The 17,974-nt window shown below is 35.1% G+C and overlaps 2 protein-coding genes, 2 long non-coding RNA genes and 1 pseudogene across 5 annotated transcripts; 2 read left to right on the top strand and 3 right to left on the bottom strand.

Annotated features, from left to right (window-relative positions):
• Positions 1-3,061: 3,061 nt before the first annotated feature.
• Positions 3,062-3,990, bottom strand: LOC149154120 (uncharacterized). Of its 2 annotated transcripts, none has more exons than XR_016263545.1 (3): positions 3,608-3,990; positions 3,316-3,490; positions 3,062-3,223 (listed from the first exon to the last, which is right to left on the bottom strand). It is a non-coding gene; the product is annotated as an uncharacterized LOC149154120 (long non-coding RNA). The 2 variants fall into 2 exon arrangements; XR_016263544.1 differs by having other exon boundaries at positions 3,316-3,517; positions 3,608-3,989.
• A 1,471-nt stretch (positions 3,991-5,461) lies between these two features.
• Positions 5,462-6,854, top strand: LOC149154119 (pentatricopeptide repeat-containing protein At4g18520, chloroplastic-like). The gene is made up of 3 exons (XM_089444054.1): positions 5,462-6,013; positions 6,229-6,570; positions 6,663-6,854. The coding sequence occupies exons 1-3, from the start codon at positions 5,462-5,464 to the stop codon at positions 6,852-6,854; spliced, it is 1,086 nt and encodes a 361-aa protein (XP_089300180.1).
• Positions 6,855-6,966: 112 nt separating this feature from the next.
• Positions 6,967-7,638, top strand: LOC149154118 (pentatricopeptide repeat-containing protein At2g22070 pseudogene; annotated as a pseudogene).
• Positions 7,639-9,637: 1,999 nt separating this feature from the next.
• LOC149154117 (cold-regulated 413 inner membrane protein 2, chloroplastic-like) lies at positions 9,638-13,564 on the bottom strand. The gene is made up of 5 exons (XM_089440858.1): positions 13,249-13,564; positions 10,553-10,648; positions 10,383-10,447; positions 10,188-10,257; positions 9,638-10,103 (listed from the first exon to the last, which is right to left on the bottom strand). Exons 1-5 carry the CDS (start codon positions 13,452-13,454, stop codon positions 9,923-9,925), a joined length of 618 nt encoding a protein of 205 aa, XP_089296984.1. The 5' UTR covers positions 13,455-13,564; the 3' UTR covers positions 9,638-9,922.
• A 67-nt stretch (positions 13,565-13,631) lies between these two features.
• Positions 13,632-17,636, bottom strand: LOC149154116 (uncharacterized). Its single transcript, XR_016262918.1, has 3 exons — positions 17,474-17,636; positions 17,141-17,302; positions 13,632-13,961 (listed from the first exon to the last, which is right to left on the bottom strand). It is a non-coding gene; the product is annotated as an uncharacterized LOC149154116 (long non-coding RNA).
• Positions 17,637-17,974: the final 338 nt, after the last annotated feature.

The following is a 17,974-nucleotide window of genomic DNA, read 5'->3' as shown; positions in this document are numbered from 1 at the left end:
TTTAAAATTTGAATCTAGTGTTATTTAGATCATGTTTGAGAGTTATGATCTTGCTCATGTATATATTTTAGTGGTAAATTTATTAAAAAATATATTCCAATATGTATCTTGTAAATTTTCATTATTATTTATATTATTTTGTTTTGATAATATAAGTTACAACTAGTATAGTTGGTATGTTTATTGTTATGAATACTTTATGGTGTATTTGTTTTTTTGTTTTTTATTATAAAAAATCATATGATAAAAATTTAGAGATGTGAGAGTGAAATTTACATAAGATTTGAGTAACTTTATATAAAACTTTTAAAAGAATTGGATTTTAGTAACTTTACATAAAACTTAAAACTATAAGTATAAAAAAAAAAAAAGCAAATGATCTTCATAAAAAAGTTATTTTATAAATAAAAGAAATTTAAAATTTCAACATCATGTAAAGTAAAGAATCAATATGTACATTTTACTGTTCATATGTAAATATAAATTGTTTTTATATTAAACAGTGTTATTTTTACTAAATTTTGGATTAATGATGAATGAATGCATTATTAAAACATTTTTTGCGAAAAATCATTAATATTAACATAATAAAAGAAAATATACAATTTTATTATAAATAATTAAAAAAAATAACTTTAAAAATATTAACTTTCTTATTTATACTATTTATATTTATAGTCAAACAATTTTTAATTATATAATAACATTTAAAATTACTTTAATTTTATTACATATTTCAATGAAAATCTACTCTTTTATAAACCATTACAAATTATTTCAAATAATAAAACTTCTCAACAATAATTATCCTTTATACCAATTAAAAATTAGATTATAATATTTTTACCAATTTTATATATATGAAAAAAGCAAACTTCTCAACGATAATTATCCTTTATATCAATTAAAAAATAAATTATAATAAATTTATCAATTTTATATAAAAGTGAAAAAAAACAATTAATTCAACTAAAATTTTATTTACTTTAATATATATATATATAAATAATAACTACTGAAAAAATCTTTAAAATATATATATATATATATATAAAATAACTATTTCTGAAAAAGGTCCCACTTATCGTATGTAACTATACGCCACTTCATTCACACAATAGAAAGCTAGTCCATCTTCACTTCCCCATGCCATAACCAATTTTAATGTGGCCCGTCATTTATGCAGTTGTCTATAACGCGACTTTTGAAAGCCTTTCCGGCGAGTTTTTCCGGTCGAAATCCGGCAGGAATTTATTGGAATCTCAAGTTTAATAGCTAGTTTATGCACAATGAAAGCGTCTGAGGGGTTTTCGAGGATGCTGAATCCAAATATGCAGTTAAAAAACCATTTTAACTGCAAGAAATCAAGATTTAACCTCAATTTCTTCCGCCGGATTCCGTCACCGGAATCTCCAAAAAATCGCATTATAGACAACTCCGTCATTTATCACAATCTCCAAAAAATCGCATTATAGACAACTCCGTCATTTATCACCTGTGCGTTGAATAATAGTTGTGCGATAGCTTTGTCGCTTATTCAAATAAATCACTTGTCATTAATTTAATTTTATTTAATTATTTTGACGGGAAAATGATTCGTTAAAGACTGGGTCGGAGAAAAAGTCTTGAAGTGAATATGGTTATTAATTTTGTTTTATTATGCTAATAATATTAACAAAGATGGTTGAGGTTAGTCATGGAAAATTACGAGAAAGTAATAATGCTAGATGAGAATTACTTTTTTTGCCAGAGATAAATATTTCAGTTTAGGAAAAAAGAGCCAAGAAAGTGAGGAGAAAAAAAGAAACACATAAGGCAATCAAGAGGAAGAGGAGTGTAAATGCTCTTAGACAAGACGATGTGGAGAGTAGGCACGACGTTCCCTTGTAGGATATTCTTAAGCGAGTGGGCGACCAGTGGAATTTCTTGAACAGATTGGTAAGTTTGTGTGAATTCTCAGCGACAAGTCCTAGATAGACTTAGTTGGGTCTCTCTCCAAAAGAAAAACTGACCTAAAAGTGAAGTGGCTCAGGGAGAGCATAGGCAATGGTACCTTGCTCATTGGTTGGGAGGAGCATTCTCCCTTCCCTGGTGATTTCCTAAGGAAACCTCATCAATCTGGTGCAGATAGGTATCTTAGTTTGATACTAGTTAAAGGCATGATTTTCTTGAAAAAATATTTCTTAAAATGTTTGCCTTGTAAATAATGGTACTAGTGTAGTTACTGTTTTGATTAAAACAAAACAGGTCTATTTAATCAAAACAGGTCTGGAATGTAAATATATTTGTGGGTTATGGATACCATTTATTTAGATTAAACAATGAAATTGAGCACCCAAAAATTATAGGAATGGTGGTAATATTATTATTTTTCACTGGATAGGTATGCAAGGTTAGCCTCTTGGTTGAGCTGTTATGGCAATATTTATAGATTAAACGATGAAATTGAGCAGCCAAAAATTACTATAGGTATGCAGGGTTAGCCTCTTGGTTGAGCTGTTATGGCAACCTAGAGAGAGTCCCTCCATCCTCTGAGTGAGTCCATTGATCATACAAACTAAGTATTACAAACAAATAAATATTACATATTAATAGTAATGAAATGTAAACTTTAAGAGAGGAAGAATAAACAAAGAAATTAGGTTATTAACATTCCATACATGCAAATAGAACATCTATTTCTTTATATAAAAATCACGATTAAAACTATGCCACTGAAACAGAACTGTTATGTGAGTTTAATTATATAACTACAAGTCTGGAAACCACAAGATCTTGAATAAATATACAAAACCCTTTTTCCTTACAGCAAAACTATTCCAAACAGAAAGCGAACCAAACAAGTGTTTCAACCCATTTTTACATCGGACAATAAAATAAATCATATGAAGTCATTCCCTGAATTTATATACAGTTTAAACATTAATGGTCGGTGGCCAAATCTTGAATAAAACCCTCAATCCCTCAAGACAATAGTTATTGACAAGGTTACAAACCATGTGCCACCTAAGTAAAGTAATAAGGACTTCCAGAGAAGCTCTCGGCTCCAAGAAGTGGCCTCTCGAAATCAGAAGTAGAATTAACTGTTGTATGACTCCAGGGAAAGAAACATTGGCAGTGGCAAGAGAGAATCATACCTGTACCTTTGTAGAACACGCATAAACTTTAATGTGACTGCAAAGTCTAGAGAATAAGTGGAAATCTTGAATGAATCAGCCCATACCTACAAATGGAAACAAGGGTAAGTCAGGGTAATAAAATATTGTTGAAAAATAAAAATAAAAGCTTAGGGTTTGAGGGGAACATGCAATTTACCTGAGAAATTGAAGCAAAACCCTTCATGCGTTTTCTATAAAAACGTACAGAATGTAGAAAACTGTAGATTAACCCTCAAAGGAACATTAATAGGTGTGTATATCAGTCAGGTTGACAAATAGGGTTACCCGTGGATGGTAGGTGCTCGAAAAATCCTTACGCAACCTTTCCCTAACTGATGTCACGATGGAAAATGGAGACTCTGTTATGGAACAAACGCGAAGGGTCAAAAGAACATGGTTCTTTAAACAATGGGAAAATTGTAAAATGTATCATGAACGAGACAGTTTACCTGAAAATCATGATTATTGGAGTCGTATGGTGGTTGTCACATTATAATTTTGTTGCAGTTGATGCAAACCGTGTTACAGGAGACTCTCATACAATAAATTAAGGAAACCCCTGGAGAGAAAACCTTAAAACCCTACCAATTGCAGAGAAGAAATCGCACAGTTTCAGTGTCGAATGAGCTCTGGGTGGGGGTGCGCGAAAGTGACGCAGTTACCAAGAAACTCCAACGACTAATCCACTCCGTCGATCAATAACCTGGGAGACAGACCGTAGATCCATTCATAATCCCAAGAGTTGAACACCAAATGTAAGGTGGAAAGGTAATCCCTTTCATTCTAAAAACTTCCCAAATTAACTCAAGAAGCAAGAGCCATGGTCAAGTTACTCCCTGCAATAGAACAACTATAACTAGCATTTGCACCTGATGTTGCAAAGGAAAAGCCGTAAGGCATAAAGTGTGGAAAAATAGGAACATGTGAATGGTCATTGTTGAAAGCAAGAGTGGATGATAAAGAGTTGCAATTGAGATTGTTAGTTATGTGTACGCTGAATATAAATATTTTATAAATAATAGTGTGTAGAAAAATAGTGACATGTGAATGGACATTGTTGAACGCAAAGGTGGATGATATTGAGTTACACTTGAAGCTATTAGTTATGTGTGTTTTGAATATGGATAAGTAATAGTAGTGTGTGGAAGAATAGAAACATGTGAATGGACATTCTTGAAAGCAAGGGTGGATGATAATGAGTTATAGTTAATGTTATATAGAGGTTATCCATTATTCATGTAACATTTGTTGTTTATGTGAACATATTTTTGTACATTATTTTAAGTTTCTTTTTGTATTTGGAGATTTTGTTTTCCATATGTTACATATTTAAGAACGAATTTTCACTTTTAAAGAGGGCACACAAGGTTGCTAGCTGTCACAAACCATCATGAAAGTAAAAATTAAATGTCCTTTTCCTACTACATGGTTTTGTCAACTAGGTGTTTCGAAAAATACAAGTGAAAGCCATCAAACTCCTTGCTGAAATCAAACTCTCTGGTGAAATTTTCGTAAATATATGGATGCACAAATTCCTTAACTTGCCAGAACTCTATTAAATGACATTTTTCACTACTAACTTCATATGAGATGTTATGAACTTTCTTTTGGATAAAACCTCAAATGTGAAATTTTCGTAAATATAGGGATGCACAAATTCCTTAACTTGCCAGAACTCTATTAAAATGACATTTTTCACTACTAACTTCATATGAGATGTCATGAACTTTCTTTTGGATAAAACCTCGAATGTGTTTTTAATATCCCAATTCAACTCTCGGTGACATTTTCGTAGATATAGGGATGCACAAATTCCTTAACTTGCCAGAACTCTATTAAAATGACATTTTTCACTACTAAGTTCATATGAGATGTCAATTAAACTGTTTTATTATTATTATTTTAGTTTAATGTTTCATTATGCATACTAAATCATTTTTCATATAAAACTAAATTTGAATGTTTACTCATTTACAAATACTACAACACATACTCCTTTTTTGGATTGATGTTTATGAGTAGTAGGTCAAAACTTGCCAAATGCTTAAATTTCTTTTCCAAAATTTTAGAGATGCCCATTTGAAAACCCTGGATATATTAGTGTCTGATATGAACAAGTTTCGAGCTTACTAGTTGTTGGGGTACAGAGTTTTCTGTAAATTGCTACCAAGCAAGGAAGAAGTCAAAAGTGGATTGGTATTAAAACCATGGCCGCAGCTCAAGGACCTGTGTTCTTGTCCCCAAATAAGGATGCATGCCAAGTGTTTGACACAATCCCTGAATGAGATGTTTGTTCATGGACTATGGTTCTTACAGGCTATGCAAAATGTGGGTATGTGGAAAATGCACGATGTCTGTTTGACAAAATGCATGAACGTAGCATAGTTTCCTGGAATGCAATGATTGCGGCATATGCCCGATGTGGTGATCAGGTTGAAGCCATGGATTTATATGGCCAGCTGCAATGGATGGGCACAAAACCTGATGAGTTCACCTTAGCCAGTGTTGTAAGTGCATGTGCAAGCATGGTGGATTTGGGATATGGGAGGAAAATTCATGGACAGGTTGTTAAGCTCGGATTTGAGTCAAATGTATTTGTTGGGACTGGTCTTGTTGATATGTATGCCAAATGTGGGAGAGTAGATGGTGCACGCCAAATGTTTTATTTAATGCCGGTTCGAAACAATGTTTCTTGGACTACCATGGTTGCAGGATATGCCCAAAATGGGCAAGCGGACGAGGCCACAAGGTTTTTTAATGAAATTCACCAGACCGGTATGAAGCCAAATGAGTTGACATTTGTCAGTGTCGTCAATGCGTGTGTTATTCTCATTGATTTGAGGTTTGGCAGACAGGTCCATGCATACATTATCAAAAGTGGATTCTAGTCCCTAGTTTCCGTGTGCAATGCTATTGTTACAACGTATGCCAAAACTCAAACCATAGAAGATGCACTATGTGTGTTTGATAAAATGCAGGAGACTTAATCTCATGGAATGCAATTATTGCAGGATATGCACATAATGACCATTATCAAGAGGCCTTAAAGGTTAGTTTCCAAATGAAACAGATAGGTGTGAAACTGAATCAATTCACTTATGCAAGCATTCTCAGTGTAAGTTGCAGCTTACCTACTTTTGAAGAAGGTAAACAACTTCACGGCCACATTATCCAGACTGGTTTTGACTCAAATATGTTTGTTGGAAGTGCTCTTGTAGACATGTATGCTAAATCTGGCAGCCTACAATATGCCCGTCAAGTGTTAGACAAAATTCCTGAACAAGATGTGATCTCTTGCAATGCAATGATTGCAGGGTATGTGCAGCATGGGTATAGTGAAGAGGCTCTAAAACTCTTTTGTCAAATGCAACACACTGGTTTGAAGCCAAATGAGGCAACTTTTGCTAGCATTGTTAGTGCGTGTACCAACCTAGCAGTGCTTGAGCATGGAAGACACATCCATGCCCACATTCTTTGTATGGGGTTTGAGTCACCCATGTCTAGATGTCTATGGTCAACGTCCTAGTTACTATGTATGCCAAATGTGGAGGCATAAAAGATGCACGGAAAGTTTTTGAGAAGATGATTGAGTGTGATGTTGTCTCATGGAATGAAATGATTGTTGGTCATGCTCAGCATGGGGATGGGGTGGAAACCTTGAAACTTTTTGAGCAAAATGCTACTGACAGGCATTAGTCCAGATGCCATAACCTTCCTTGGTTTCTCTACTTGCAGCCATATAGGTCTAGTAGATTGAGGACATTATTACTTTCATTCCATGAGGCATGAACATAACATCACACCAAGAATGGATCATCATGCTTGCATGATTGACCTTCTTAGTCGTGCTGGTCGTCTAGACGAGGCAGAAGATTTCATCAATAAGATGCCATTTGAACCTTATGTCAGTATCTGGGTGGTACTACTCAGTGCTTGCAGAGTTCACGGCAATATGGAAATAGGAAAGCGTGTCGCACAATTTCTTTTCGATTTGGAGCCGAAAAATACTTCGGAATATGTGCTGCTTTCAAATATCTATTCTGCAGCTGGCAGGTGGGATGATGCAGCCAAGGTTAGAAAAATGATGAAAGACAGAGACGCTAAAAAGAAGCCAGGGTTCAGCGGGATTGAGGTCAAGAATAGAGTACATGCATTCATGTCAGCAGATAGATCACACCCACAAATAGAGGAAGTTCATGCAATGTTGAATACATTGGCCGGGCCAATGGACGAGGCGGGTTATGTACCGAACAAAAACTTTGTCCTCCATCACAGTGAGAAGCTAGCCATTGCATTTGGGCTTATGAGCACACCTCCGGGGGCCCCTATTCGAATAATAAAGAACCTTCGTGTATGTGGTGACTGTCATAATGCTGTCAAGTTTATTTCTAAGATTGTTGGACGTGAAATTGTAGCAAGGGACGCTATACGTTTTCACCATTTTAGGAATGGAACGTGCTCTTGTCAGGATTATTGGTAATACAAGATGAAGTTTGAGCACTATTTGGGAGTGGGTTGAATGCTTCTCTATACTATCCTCTATTGGTCTAGAAGTTGCTTCTTGTGACACGTGGAAATAAGGAGAAACATGCTGAGAATATGTCAATTGTCTCGTAGATTCTTCATGTGGAGCAAGCTCACCTCTGGTAAGTTTCATACAAGATTCTGCATTGCTTTGATAGCATGAATGGATGCGTTAAAAATTTAGTATGTTAAGCTTGATTATTGACAAGACGGTTCTGATCTTGTTGCATGACACATAAGACACTTTCTTTTATAGTACTCATTTCTAACATTTTTGGTTGTCTTTATAGCTGCACCAGTTTGGCAAATTGTCAAAATTTCCCTTTGGATAAATGTTAGGAACATCACTTTCTAAAGAGAACAAAAGCATGGGTGAGAAGCAACATTACAAAACATATGTTTTTTCACAATTCTGCTTTTTATATGTTGAAGTGTTAATTCAGTCATTTATCATTATTGAGTTGCTAAGAAGGAGGGATGCAATCGATATTTCTTGATCAGGAAACCAAGTTGAACTTTTAAATGGAAGGGAACAAATGGCATGTTGATTAATGTCAAACATTGATAAATCCCAACTTTGGAATAGCGCGACATTGTTTATGTAAGCCCCCATCATTGTAAGTCAGGTTTATACTAATTTTATATTATTTCAGAATCAAGTTTTGATTTAATTTAATTATAATTTTAAGCTAGTAAAATATCAAGTACCCTAGAAGAATGAGACCTTTAAATTATGGTCCAATTAAATGTTTAAAAATTATTATTATTTTTAATAATATTGAAATATAAATATTTGTTTTTCAAAGTTAAACATTATAAATTACATTGGTCAATAAATCAATAAACAAAAAAAAATACTCTAATCTTATCTCAGTAAAAACTAATAATAATTATTTGTTTTTCAAAATTAAACATTGCATAATTACATTGTTCAATAAGTCAATAAGCTTTTTATATTGTAAAGTCACTTTTTATATTGCAAAGTCTTACCTCAGTAAAAACTAATAATAATCCAATTACTATAAGAAAATAGATCCTTATATCATAAACAAATTATCTTTATACTAATTCAATATTTAACTTCACCATAATATTATATAGAAACTTAACATATGTTCTTTCTCAATAAAGAAAGAAAAAATTACTTGTTCTATATGGAAACTCATTTAGAATTGAAGTCACAGAGGCTTAGAAACAAAAATGGGATATTGCCTAAAACAGCCTGCATATCTTGACAATTGTGAGTTATATAATCCATGGTATTATCTTGTTCTAAGAAGACAGAAGGCTCCGAAAAAAAATGGGATATTGCCTTAAACAGCCTGCATATCTCGACTTATTGCGAGTTATATAATCCGTGGTATTATCTTGTTTTAAGAAGACAGAAGGTGCACTGGAGCAACAATATCATATAATGGATTGAAAATAGAATGTGTTGTAATCGGATCGAATAACGGATTGAAAATATCAAAATTAGTAGACTGAAAGTAGATTCTGTATCCAGTAACAAATTTGGCATCAAAATAGTAAGGATGCCAGATTAAGCGACATAAAAAAATTGATAGAAAACAGATAGAAAATATCAAAAAATTGAAAATAAATACTGTGCACAGGAGCTCCACAATATTTCAGAACTGTGAATAATGGATAACTTTGTGTGATCATGCCTCGCATGCATAAAAGGCAAAGAAATAAGTTATTTAACCTGAATTTTAAAACCCTCCAACTCAGTATACTCTCATAATATAGAGGATCCTTTATTTTTTAAAAGCAAAGGAATATCAATGCATGTATGGTATCTGCAACTTTGAATAAAAGGCATGGTTTGATCACTGAAAATACCTTGTGTTCTTCAAAATATTATTCATACAGTTTTTGTCTCCATGGACAAAAATAGTGCTTTCAACAAGTCAGCCAACCAACTACCCTTGCAAAGGACAGAGGAGGCCAGCCAACCAGCTACCCTTGCAAAGGACAGAGGAGGTTCAAACATATCTAGAAAGAGCAGATCTAATTTTCTCAACCAATCTCTCATGCAATCCAAATTGACATGATTTTCCAAGAATACAAGGCTCCCAAGGAATCAATCATGCAGCTTGTTGGACTTATTTATATACTAGATCTTTATTACACAACACCTTACATGTACTATTTTCCACAATAATAATTTGAAATTTTTAAGTAGGGAGTCCAGATGGCTTTACAAATATGGCACTGTTTAGGCCTGACACCTGGTTAAATTAAAATATATACCCTTTAACGAGGAATATGAACGGCACGCAGATAAGGCACGCAGCAGCAATGGTGGGGACAACAACTCCCTGATCAAAAGCCTTTTTAATAACACCTGTCCTGGTGACATGTTGATAGATCAAGTATGCAGAAGCCGCTATGGAAATGACCATTCCAGCTTGAGTTCCTCTGCAAACCAACAACATCCCATAAACTACCATCCACATTTCCAAACACCAATCCAATCATTTGTTAAGGAAAACAACAACTTGCCTCAGGTTCATGGCTTGATAAGGAGCAATAATCACCAGTAACACAAATAAAAATGGTAGTTCCAATTCCCCTGTTCCCAACAAATTAAGTTTGTCAAACACTACAGTTATGTCATGCAATTCAACTCAATATACTGTGCAGGAAAGAACGACCAAGTAAGTAAAATAGGATGGCATTTGAGTTCTTGTGACTCACCAAGAATGTAGTAAAATAGTCTAACAAGGAAGACCAAAAAGGCAGTCCACAAACCATAATCACCTCTGTAATAATGTAGACAAACAAATCCAAATGTGGGGCGAAGTTTAAACTCTCAGTTCACTTCAATGGAATTTGTCTAATTTTGCAACTGGGAAATACCTGGTCACCTGATCCAAGAAATGACATCTCCAGGTGCCTCTAGGGCCAACAGTGGAGCAAGGAAAGATTTGTCGATGGTTGTGTGCTTTGATAACATCAAAACCCTGCAACACCATAATTGAATCATTTTTTGCCTCAACAACTACTTGAGTCCCAAAAATAAAAGTTGAATTATGACTCAAAAAAGCCTAATGCCTTTTTTAGAGTACTGACCTTTGGATACATTCTTGGATATGTGGGCACATTGTAATATTTTCCTACTGCTATTTGGATTTGAATCCATGAATACATTCTAGGATATGTTGGAATTTCTGTACACCCTACAACTGTTAAGAATGTTTTTTCTTGTCCCATTTAATGACAACAAGGAACCCACCTGTTTTTGAGGAATTAAGTAAGCTAATGTGGGTGTCCTAGCAAATAAAAATGTATAGCTTGTTATAGTTAAGTGTTTCTTGTAATGGATTTTGTTAATCTCAAGGTAATGGGCTGAATGTTTATATGATGTGCATAGTTGACTATTTCCAAATAAAGGTATGCAAAGAGTGAACAATGCAGAAATATTTTTAAATGAAAACTATCAACTGATTTTTGATGGACATGAGCAAAGTCAACTGTTTGACTTTGATCATATCAATCATATCGGGTATTCCACTATAATAAGATAGCTTTCCATCACATATATGACAACTACAAGTTAAATTGTCTAAGAGGATTTGAAATCTTTTGCATCCATGTTGATGAAAATTGTTTCACCATTGATTGCCTTTAGGTTCAAGGATTATATCAGAGGACACGCCGATAACATTTGTGGATTATATCTTCTACTTGCTGCATGTTGTAATCTATGTACTGAAGGAATTTTTCATAAGCTAATGGTTCATCTGAGGATCTAAATGTGTAGATTACAGAGGGCTTGTTTAGGCCTGCCTCTGAGGGAAGTGTGAGGATCTCTTATGATACTTGGAGAAAAGACCTACAATTGACACAAAGTCAAACGCTTGTTCACTATCTATGCAACAAATTCCATGTGATCAATGAGAGGTTTGAAATGATATGATGGCATCCAATATTGACTACAGCAGGATAAATTTGCATATGTCAAGTCTGATGAAATTTTGGGCTTCGGGTTTGTAAGCCCTAGAAGATCTGAAGCAAATCTTGATTTAATTCTAAATTCTGTGGCATTATTGAAGCCGTGGCATAAAATCGGATACTTTGAAACAAAACCTGAGCCCCATTCTAAATTGATCTTTAGACTTTTGTTGTAGCGAGTTTGTGCTTGTTGTTGTTCAAGGGTTCATTAATAAACTGATGTTTAACTTTCCATGGCTATGTTGAGCTCATAATGATGCCACTGACTATAGTACGATTGTTGGTTGTGTCATGATTAATGTATTTAAGTATGCTGAGTGAAAGGCTGCCTGAGCTAAGATGGCAATTGTTGCCATGATGACCAGGAAGAGGTTTTATACTGCGATGTGTATTGCTCTATCCAAGAATCTTTTTTACTAAAGCCTGCTACTGCCAGTTTTGTTGAAACAGGAAGGGTATATGGAAGAATCATTTATAGCAGGAGTGCTAACAGGGGAGTGGTGATACAAGTTAAATTTTCTAAGAGTATTTGAAATCTTTTGCATCCCTGTTGATGAAAATTGTTTCACCATTGATTTCCTTTAGCTTCAAGGATTATATCAGAGGACACGCAGATAACATTTGTGGATTATATCTTCTACTTGCTGCATGTTTTAATCTATGTACTGAAGGAATTTTTCATAAGCTAATGGTTCATCTGAGGATCTAAATGTGTAGATTACAGAGGGCTTGTTTAGGCCTGCCTCTGAGGGAAGTCTGAGGATCTCTTATGATACTTGGAGAAAAGGCCTACAATTGACACAAAGTCAAACTCTTGTTCACTATATATGCAACAAATTCCACGTGATCAATGAGAGGTTTGAAATGATATGATGGCATCCAATATTGACTACAATAGGATAAATTTGCACATGTCGAGTCTAATGAAATTTTGGGCTTCGGGTTTGTAAGCCCTAGAAGACTTGTAGCAAATCCTGAGTTAATTCTAAATTCTGTGGCATTATTGAAGCCGTGGCATAAAATCGAATATTTTGAAACAAAACCTGAGCCCCATTCTAAATTGATCTTTAGACTTTTGTTGTAGCGAGTTGTGCTCGTTGCTGTTCAAGGGTTCATTAATAAACTCATGTTTAACTTGCCATGGCTATGTTGAGCTCATAATGATGCCATTGACTATAGTGAGACTGTTGGTTGTGTCATGATTAATGTACTTAAGTACGCTGAGTGAAAAAAACCTTGTGTTCTTTAAAATATTATTCATACAGTTTTTGTCTCCATGGACAAAAATAGTGCTTTCAACAAGTCAGCCAACCAGCTACCCTTGCAAAGGACAGAGGAGGTTGAAACATATCCATAAAGAGTAGATCTAATTTTCTCAACCAATCTCTCGTGCAATCCAAATTGACATGATTTGCCAAGAAGACAAGGCTCCCAAGGAGTCAATCATGCAGCTTGTTGGACTTATTTATATACTCGATCTTTATTACCCACCACCTTACATGTACTAGTTTCCACAATAATAATTTGAAAATTTTAAGTAGGGAGTCCAGATGGCTTTACAAATATGGCACTTTTTAGGCCTGACACCTGGTTAAATTAAAATATATACCCTTTAATGAGGAATATGAACGGCACACAGATAAGGCACGCAACAGCAATGGTGGGTACAACAACTCCCTGATAAAAAGCCTTTTTAATACCCCCTGTCCTGGTAACGTGTTGATAGATCAAGTATGCAGAAGCCGCTATGGAAAAGACCATTCCAGCTTGGGTTCCTCTGCAAACCAACAACATCCCATAAACTACCATCCACATTTCCAAACACCAATTTAATCATTTGTTAAGGAAAACAACAACTTGCCTCAGGTTCATGGCTTGATAAGGAGCAATATTCACTAGTAACACAAATAAAAATGGCAGTTCCAATTCCCATGTTACCAACAAATTGAGTTTGTCAAACACTACAGTTATGTCATGCTATTCAACTCAATATACTGTGCAGGAAAGAATGAGCAAGTAAGTAAAATAGGATGGCATTTGAGTTCTTGTGACTCACCATGAATGTAGTAAAATAGTCTAACAAGGAAGACCAAAAAGGCAGTCCACAAACCATAATCACCTCTGTAATAATGTAGAAAAACAAGTCCAAATGTGGGGCGAAGTTTAAACTCTCAGTTCACTTCACTGAAATTTGTCCAATTTTGCAACTGGGAAGAACCTGGTCACCTGATCCAAGAAATGACATCTCCAGGTGCCTCTAGGGCCAACAGTGGAGCAAGGAAAGATTTGTCGATGGATGTGTGCTTTGATAACATCAAAACCCTGCAACACCATAATTGAATAATTTTTTGCCTCAACAACTACTTGAGTCCCAAAAATGAAAGTTGAATTATGACTCAAAAAAGCCTAATGCCTTTTTTAGAGTACTGACCTTTGGATACATTCTTGGATATGTGGGCACATTGTAATATTTTCCTAATGCTATTTGGATTCGAATCCATGAATACATTCTAGGATATGTTGGAATTTCTGTACACCCTACAATTGTTAAGAATGTTTTTTCTTGTCCCATTTAATGACAACAAGAAACCCACCTGTTTTTGAGGAATAAAGTAAGCTAATGTGGGTGTCCTAGCAAATAAAAATGTATAGCTTGTTATAGTTAAGTGTTTCTTGTAATGGATTTTGTTAATCTCAAGGTAATGGACTGAATGTTTATATGATGTGCATAGTTGACTATTTCCAAATAAAGGCATGCAAAGAGTGAACAATGCAGAAATATTTTTAAATGAAAACTATCAACTGATTTTTGATGGACATGAGCAAAGTCAACTGTTTGACTTTGATCATATCAATCATATCATGTATTCCACTATAATAAGATAGCTTGCCATCATATATATAACAACTACAAGTTAAATTGTCTAAGAGGATTTGAAATATTTTGCATCTCTGTTGATGAAAATTGTTTCACCATTGATTGCCTTTAGCTTCAAGGATTATATCAGAGGACACGCAGATAACATTTGTGGATTATATCTTCTACTTGCTGCATGTTGTAATCTATGTACTGCAGGAATTTTTCATAAGCTAATGGTTCATCTGAGGATCTAAATGTGTAGATTACAGACGGCTTGTTTAGGCCTGCCTCTGAGGGAGGTTTGAGGATCTCTTATGATACGGGGAGAAAAGACCTACAATTGACACAAAGTCAAACTCTTGTTCACTATCTATGCAACAAATTCCAGGTGATCAATGAGAGGTTTGAAATGATATGATGGCATCCAATATTGACTACAGCAGGATAAATTTGCACATGTCAAGTCTGATGAAATTTTGGGCTTCGGGTTTGTAAGCCCTAGAAGACCTGAAGCAAATCCTGAGTTAATTCTAAATTTTGTGGCATTATTGAAGCCGTGGCATAAAAGCGAATATTTTGAAACAAAACCTGAGCCCCATTCTAAATTGATCTTTAGACTTGTGTTGTAGCGAGTCTGTGCTTGTTGTTGTTCAAGGGTTCATTAATAAACTTATGTTTAACTTGCCATGGCTATGTTGAGCTCATAATGATGCCATTGACTATAGTAAGATTGTTGGTTGTGTCATGATTAATGTATTTAAGTATGCTGAGTGAAAGGTTTCCTGAGCTAAGATGGCAATTGTTGCCTTGATGACCAGGAAGAGGTTTTATACTGTGATGTGTATTGCTCTATCCAAGAATCTTTTTCACTAAAGCCTGCTACTGCCAGTTTTGTTAAAACAGGAAGGGTATATGGAAGAATCATTTATAGCAGGAGTGCTAACAGGAATGTGGTGATACAAGTTAAATTGTCTAAGAGGATTTGAAATCTTTTGCATCCCTGTTGATGAAAATTGTTTCACCATTGATTGCCTTTAGCTTCAAGGATTATATCAGAGGACACGCAGATAACATTTGTGGATTATATCTTCTACTTGTTGCATGTTGTAATCTATGTACTGAAGGAATTTTTCATAAGCTAATGGTTCATCTGAGGATCTAAATGTGTAGATTACAGAGGGCTTGTTTAGGCCTGCCTCCGAGGGAAGTCTGAGGATCTCTTATGATACTTGGAGAAAAGACCTACAATTGACACAATCAAACTCTTGTTCACTATCTATGCAACAAATTCCACGTGATCAATGAGAGGTTTGAAATGATATGATGGCATCCAATATTGACTACAGCAGGATAAATTTGCACATGTCAAGTCTGATGAAATTTTGGGCTTCGGGTTTGTAAGCCCTAGAAGATCTGAAGCAAATCTTGAGTTAATTCTAAATTCTGTGGCATTATTGAAGCCGTGGCATAAAATCGAATATTTTGAACCAAAACCTGAGCCCCATTCTAAATTGATCTTTAGACTTTTGTTGTAGCGAGTTTGTGCTCATTGCTGTTCAAGGGTTCATTATCAAACTCATGTTTAACTTGCCATGGCTATGTTGAGCTCATAATGATGCCATTGACTATAGTAAGATTGTTGGTTGTGTCACGATTAATGCACTTAAGTATGCTGAGTGAAAAAAACCTTGTGTTCTTTAAAATATTATTCATACAGTTTTTGTCTCCATGGACAAAAATAGTGCTTTCAACAAGTCAGCCAACCAGCTACCCTTGCAAAGGACAGAGGAGGTTCAAACATATCCAGAAAGAGCAGATCTAATTTTCTCAACCAATCTCTCATGCAGTCCAAATTGACGTGATTGTCCAAGAAGACAAGGCTCCCAAGAGAGCCTTTGAGGTATTCCAAGAGAGCCTTTGAGGTATTCCATTTTCTGAGAGGAATATATTGACAATTGGAAATAGCCAGAAAGCAAAAGCTAACAATCTCAACAGATTGCGGTAGTAGAAAAATCTAGTAAATTGAGGTTGCCTATCCCAAATTAGTTAGCATTCTGAAGGAGCCCCTTGTCTCAACAGTCGGCTTGAGAGAGATTGTCCTTAACAAAGTTATCCTTAGGAGAGTTTTGAACTTGAGAGAGATTGTCCTTAACAAAGTTATCCTTAGCAGAGTTTTGAGCTGATCTTTAGAGGGGGGGACTGTATAGCTGGAAAACCAATCCGAGATGCTCTAAGAGAGATTGTCATTAACAAATTTATCCTTAGCAGAGTTTTGAGCTGATCTTTAGAGAGGGGATTGTATAGCTGTAAAACCAATCCAGGATGCTCTAAGAAAGGCTTATCTAATCATTGTTTTACACAAATTCTGCACAAACGAAAGATGACGAAAGAGAGAGAAAGAAATATCATACTCACTTAATTGATCAACCACTAAGTTAGTAGGAGACACCACTTCATTGAAAACACCACTCTGTTATCCATATCATTGGGTTAGTAAGAAACACCACTTCATTATAACTAAACTTTAAACTGTATCCGACCAATCCTCACAACCATTGTGTGACCAACTCTCACAACCAATGTGGATCAAAAAGATTTATGCAACTACAATACAACACAACATGAATGGAATCATACTCACACGGCCGCAACACCAAACAGCCAACAGAAAGCTTTGGTTGAGAGCGCAACTGAGCATTCAGTGGAGAGCGCACCGCCACAGCTGCTTCTTGGTATACTGTGAATGAACTTATCCACTTCCGATCTCAACAAACCCGAGTTCATGAATGACGAGGAAGTGGATCTGTCGATAAAACCCCCCATTGCTTCTTAATTCCACATTGCCCACACATCATTTCAATTCAAGCAGCTCAAAATGAATTAAATTTGTTCAAGCAGCCCAGCATGGAAGAATCTTAAGGAAAAAACAAGAAAGCATGAATAAGTGAGTTTTATATGATAGAAAATTAAAAACCTGAGAGAGGTAGGAGGGGTTGTAAAACGGGCATTATTGATCATCTTCTGCTGCTACTTTGGAGTCCTAATGGGATTAAGGGCATAATTAACCTTGCAGAGCGAAGGCCCCAGTCACATACAAAAAGTGAAAGTTCAACACATTATAAATTAATATTATCAATGTAAAAAATAAAGGTATGAAAAACCCACGTATGTGTTCCTATAAAGACAAAATGGATTAAGTTAATGAGAAAACAAGCTTTTACAAAATTGTTTCATGTTTCTGATGCATGCCTGAAAGGAAGAGAGAAAAAAAATGCAAAACAGTTCACACTCAAATTTACAAAAGAATTATACCACTTACTTGTCCTAGATCACCCATAAGTTTCAAATGCCTGGGTGAATCCTCCAAACCTCTAAAGGGAACCAGTTTTGAGAAACCGTCTTAGCTGCATTGATAAAAACAGTGAAAACAGTGCCTAAAGCCAAAGTATTTGTCTAATGCAAAAAAAAAAAAAAA

Source organism: Pinus tabuliformis, chromosome 9, assembly GCF_031772625.1.
Source record: "Pinus tabuliformis cultivar Carrire ecotype Pingquan chromosome 9, CPIR1, whole genome shotgun sequence".
Lineage (NCBI taxonomy): Eukaryota > Viridiplantae > Streptophyta > Pinopsida > Pinales > Pinaceae > Pinus > Pinus tabuliformis.
This window is presented reverse-complemented; position numbering and strand designations above follow the sequence as displayed.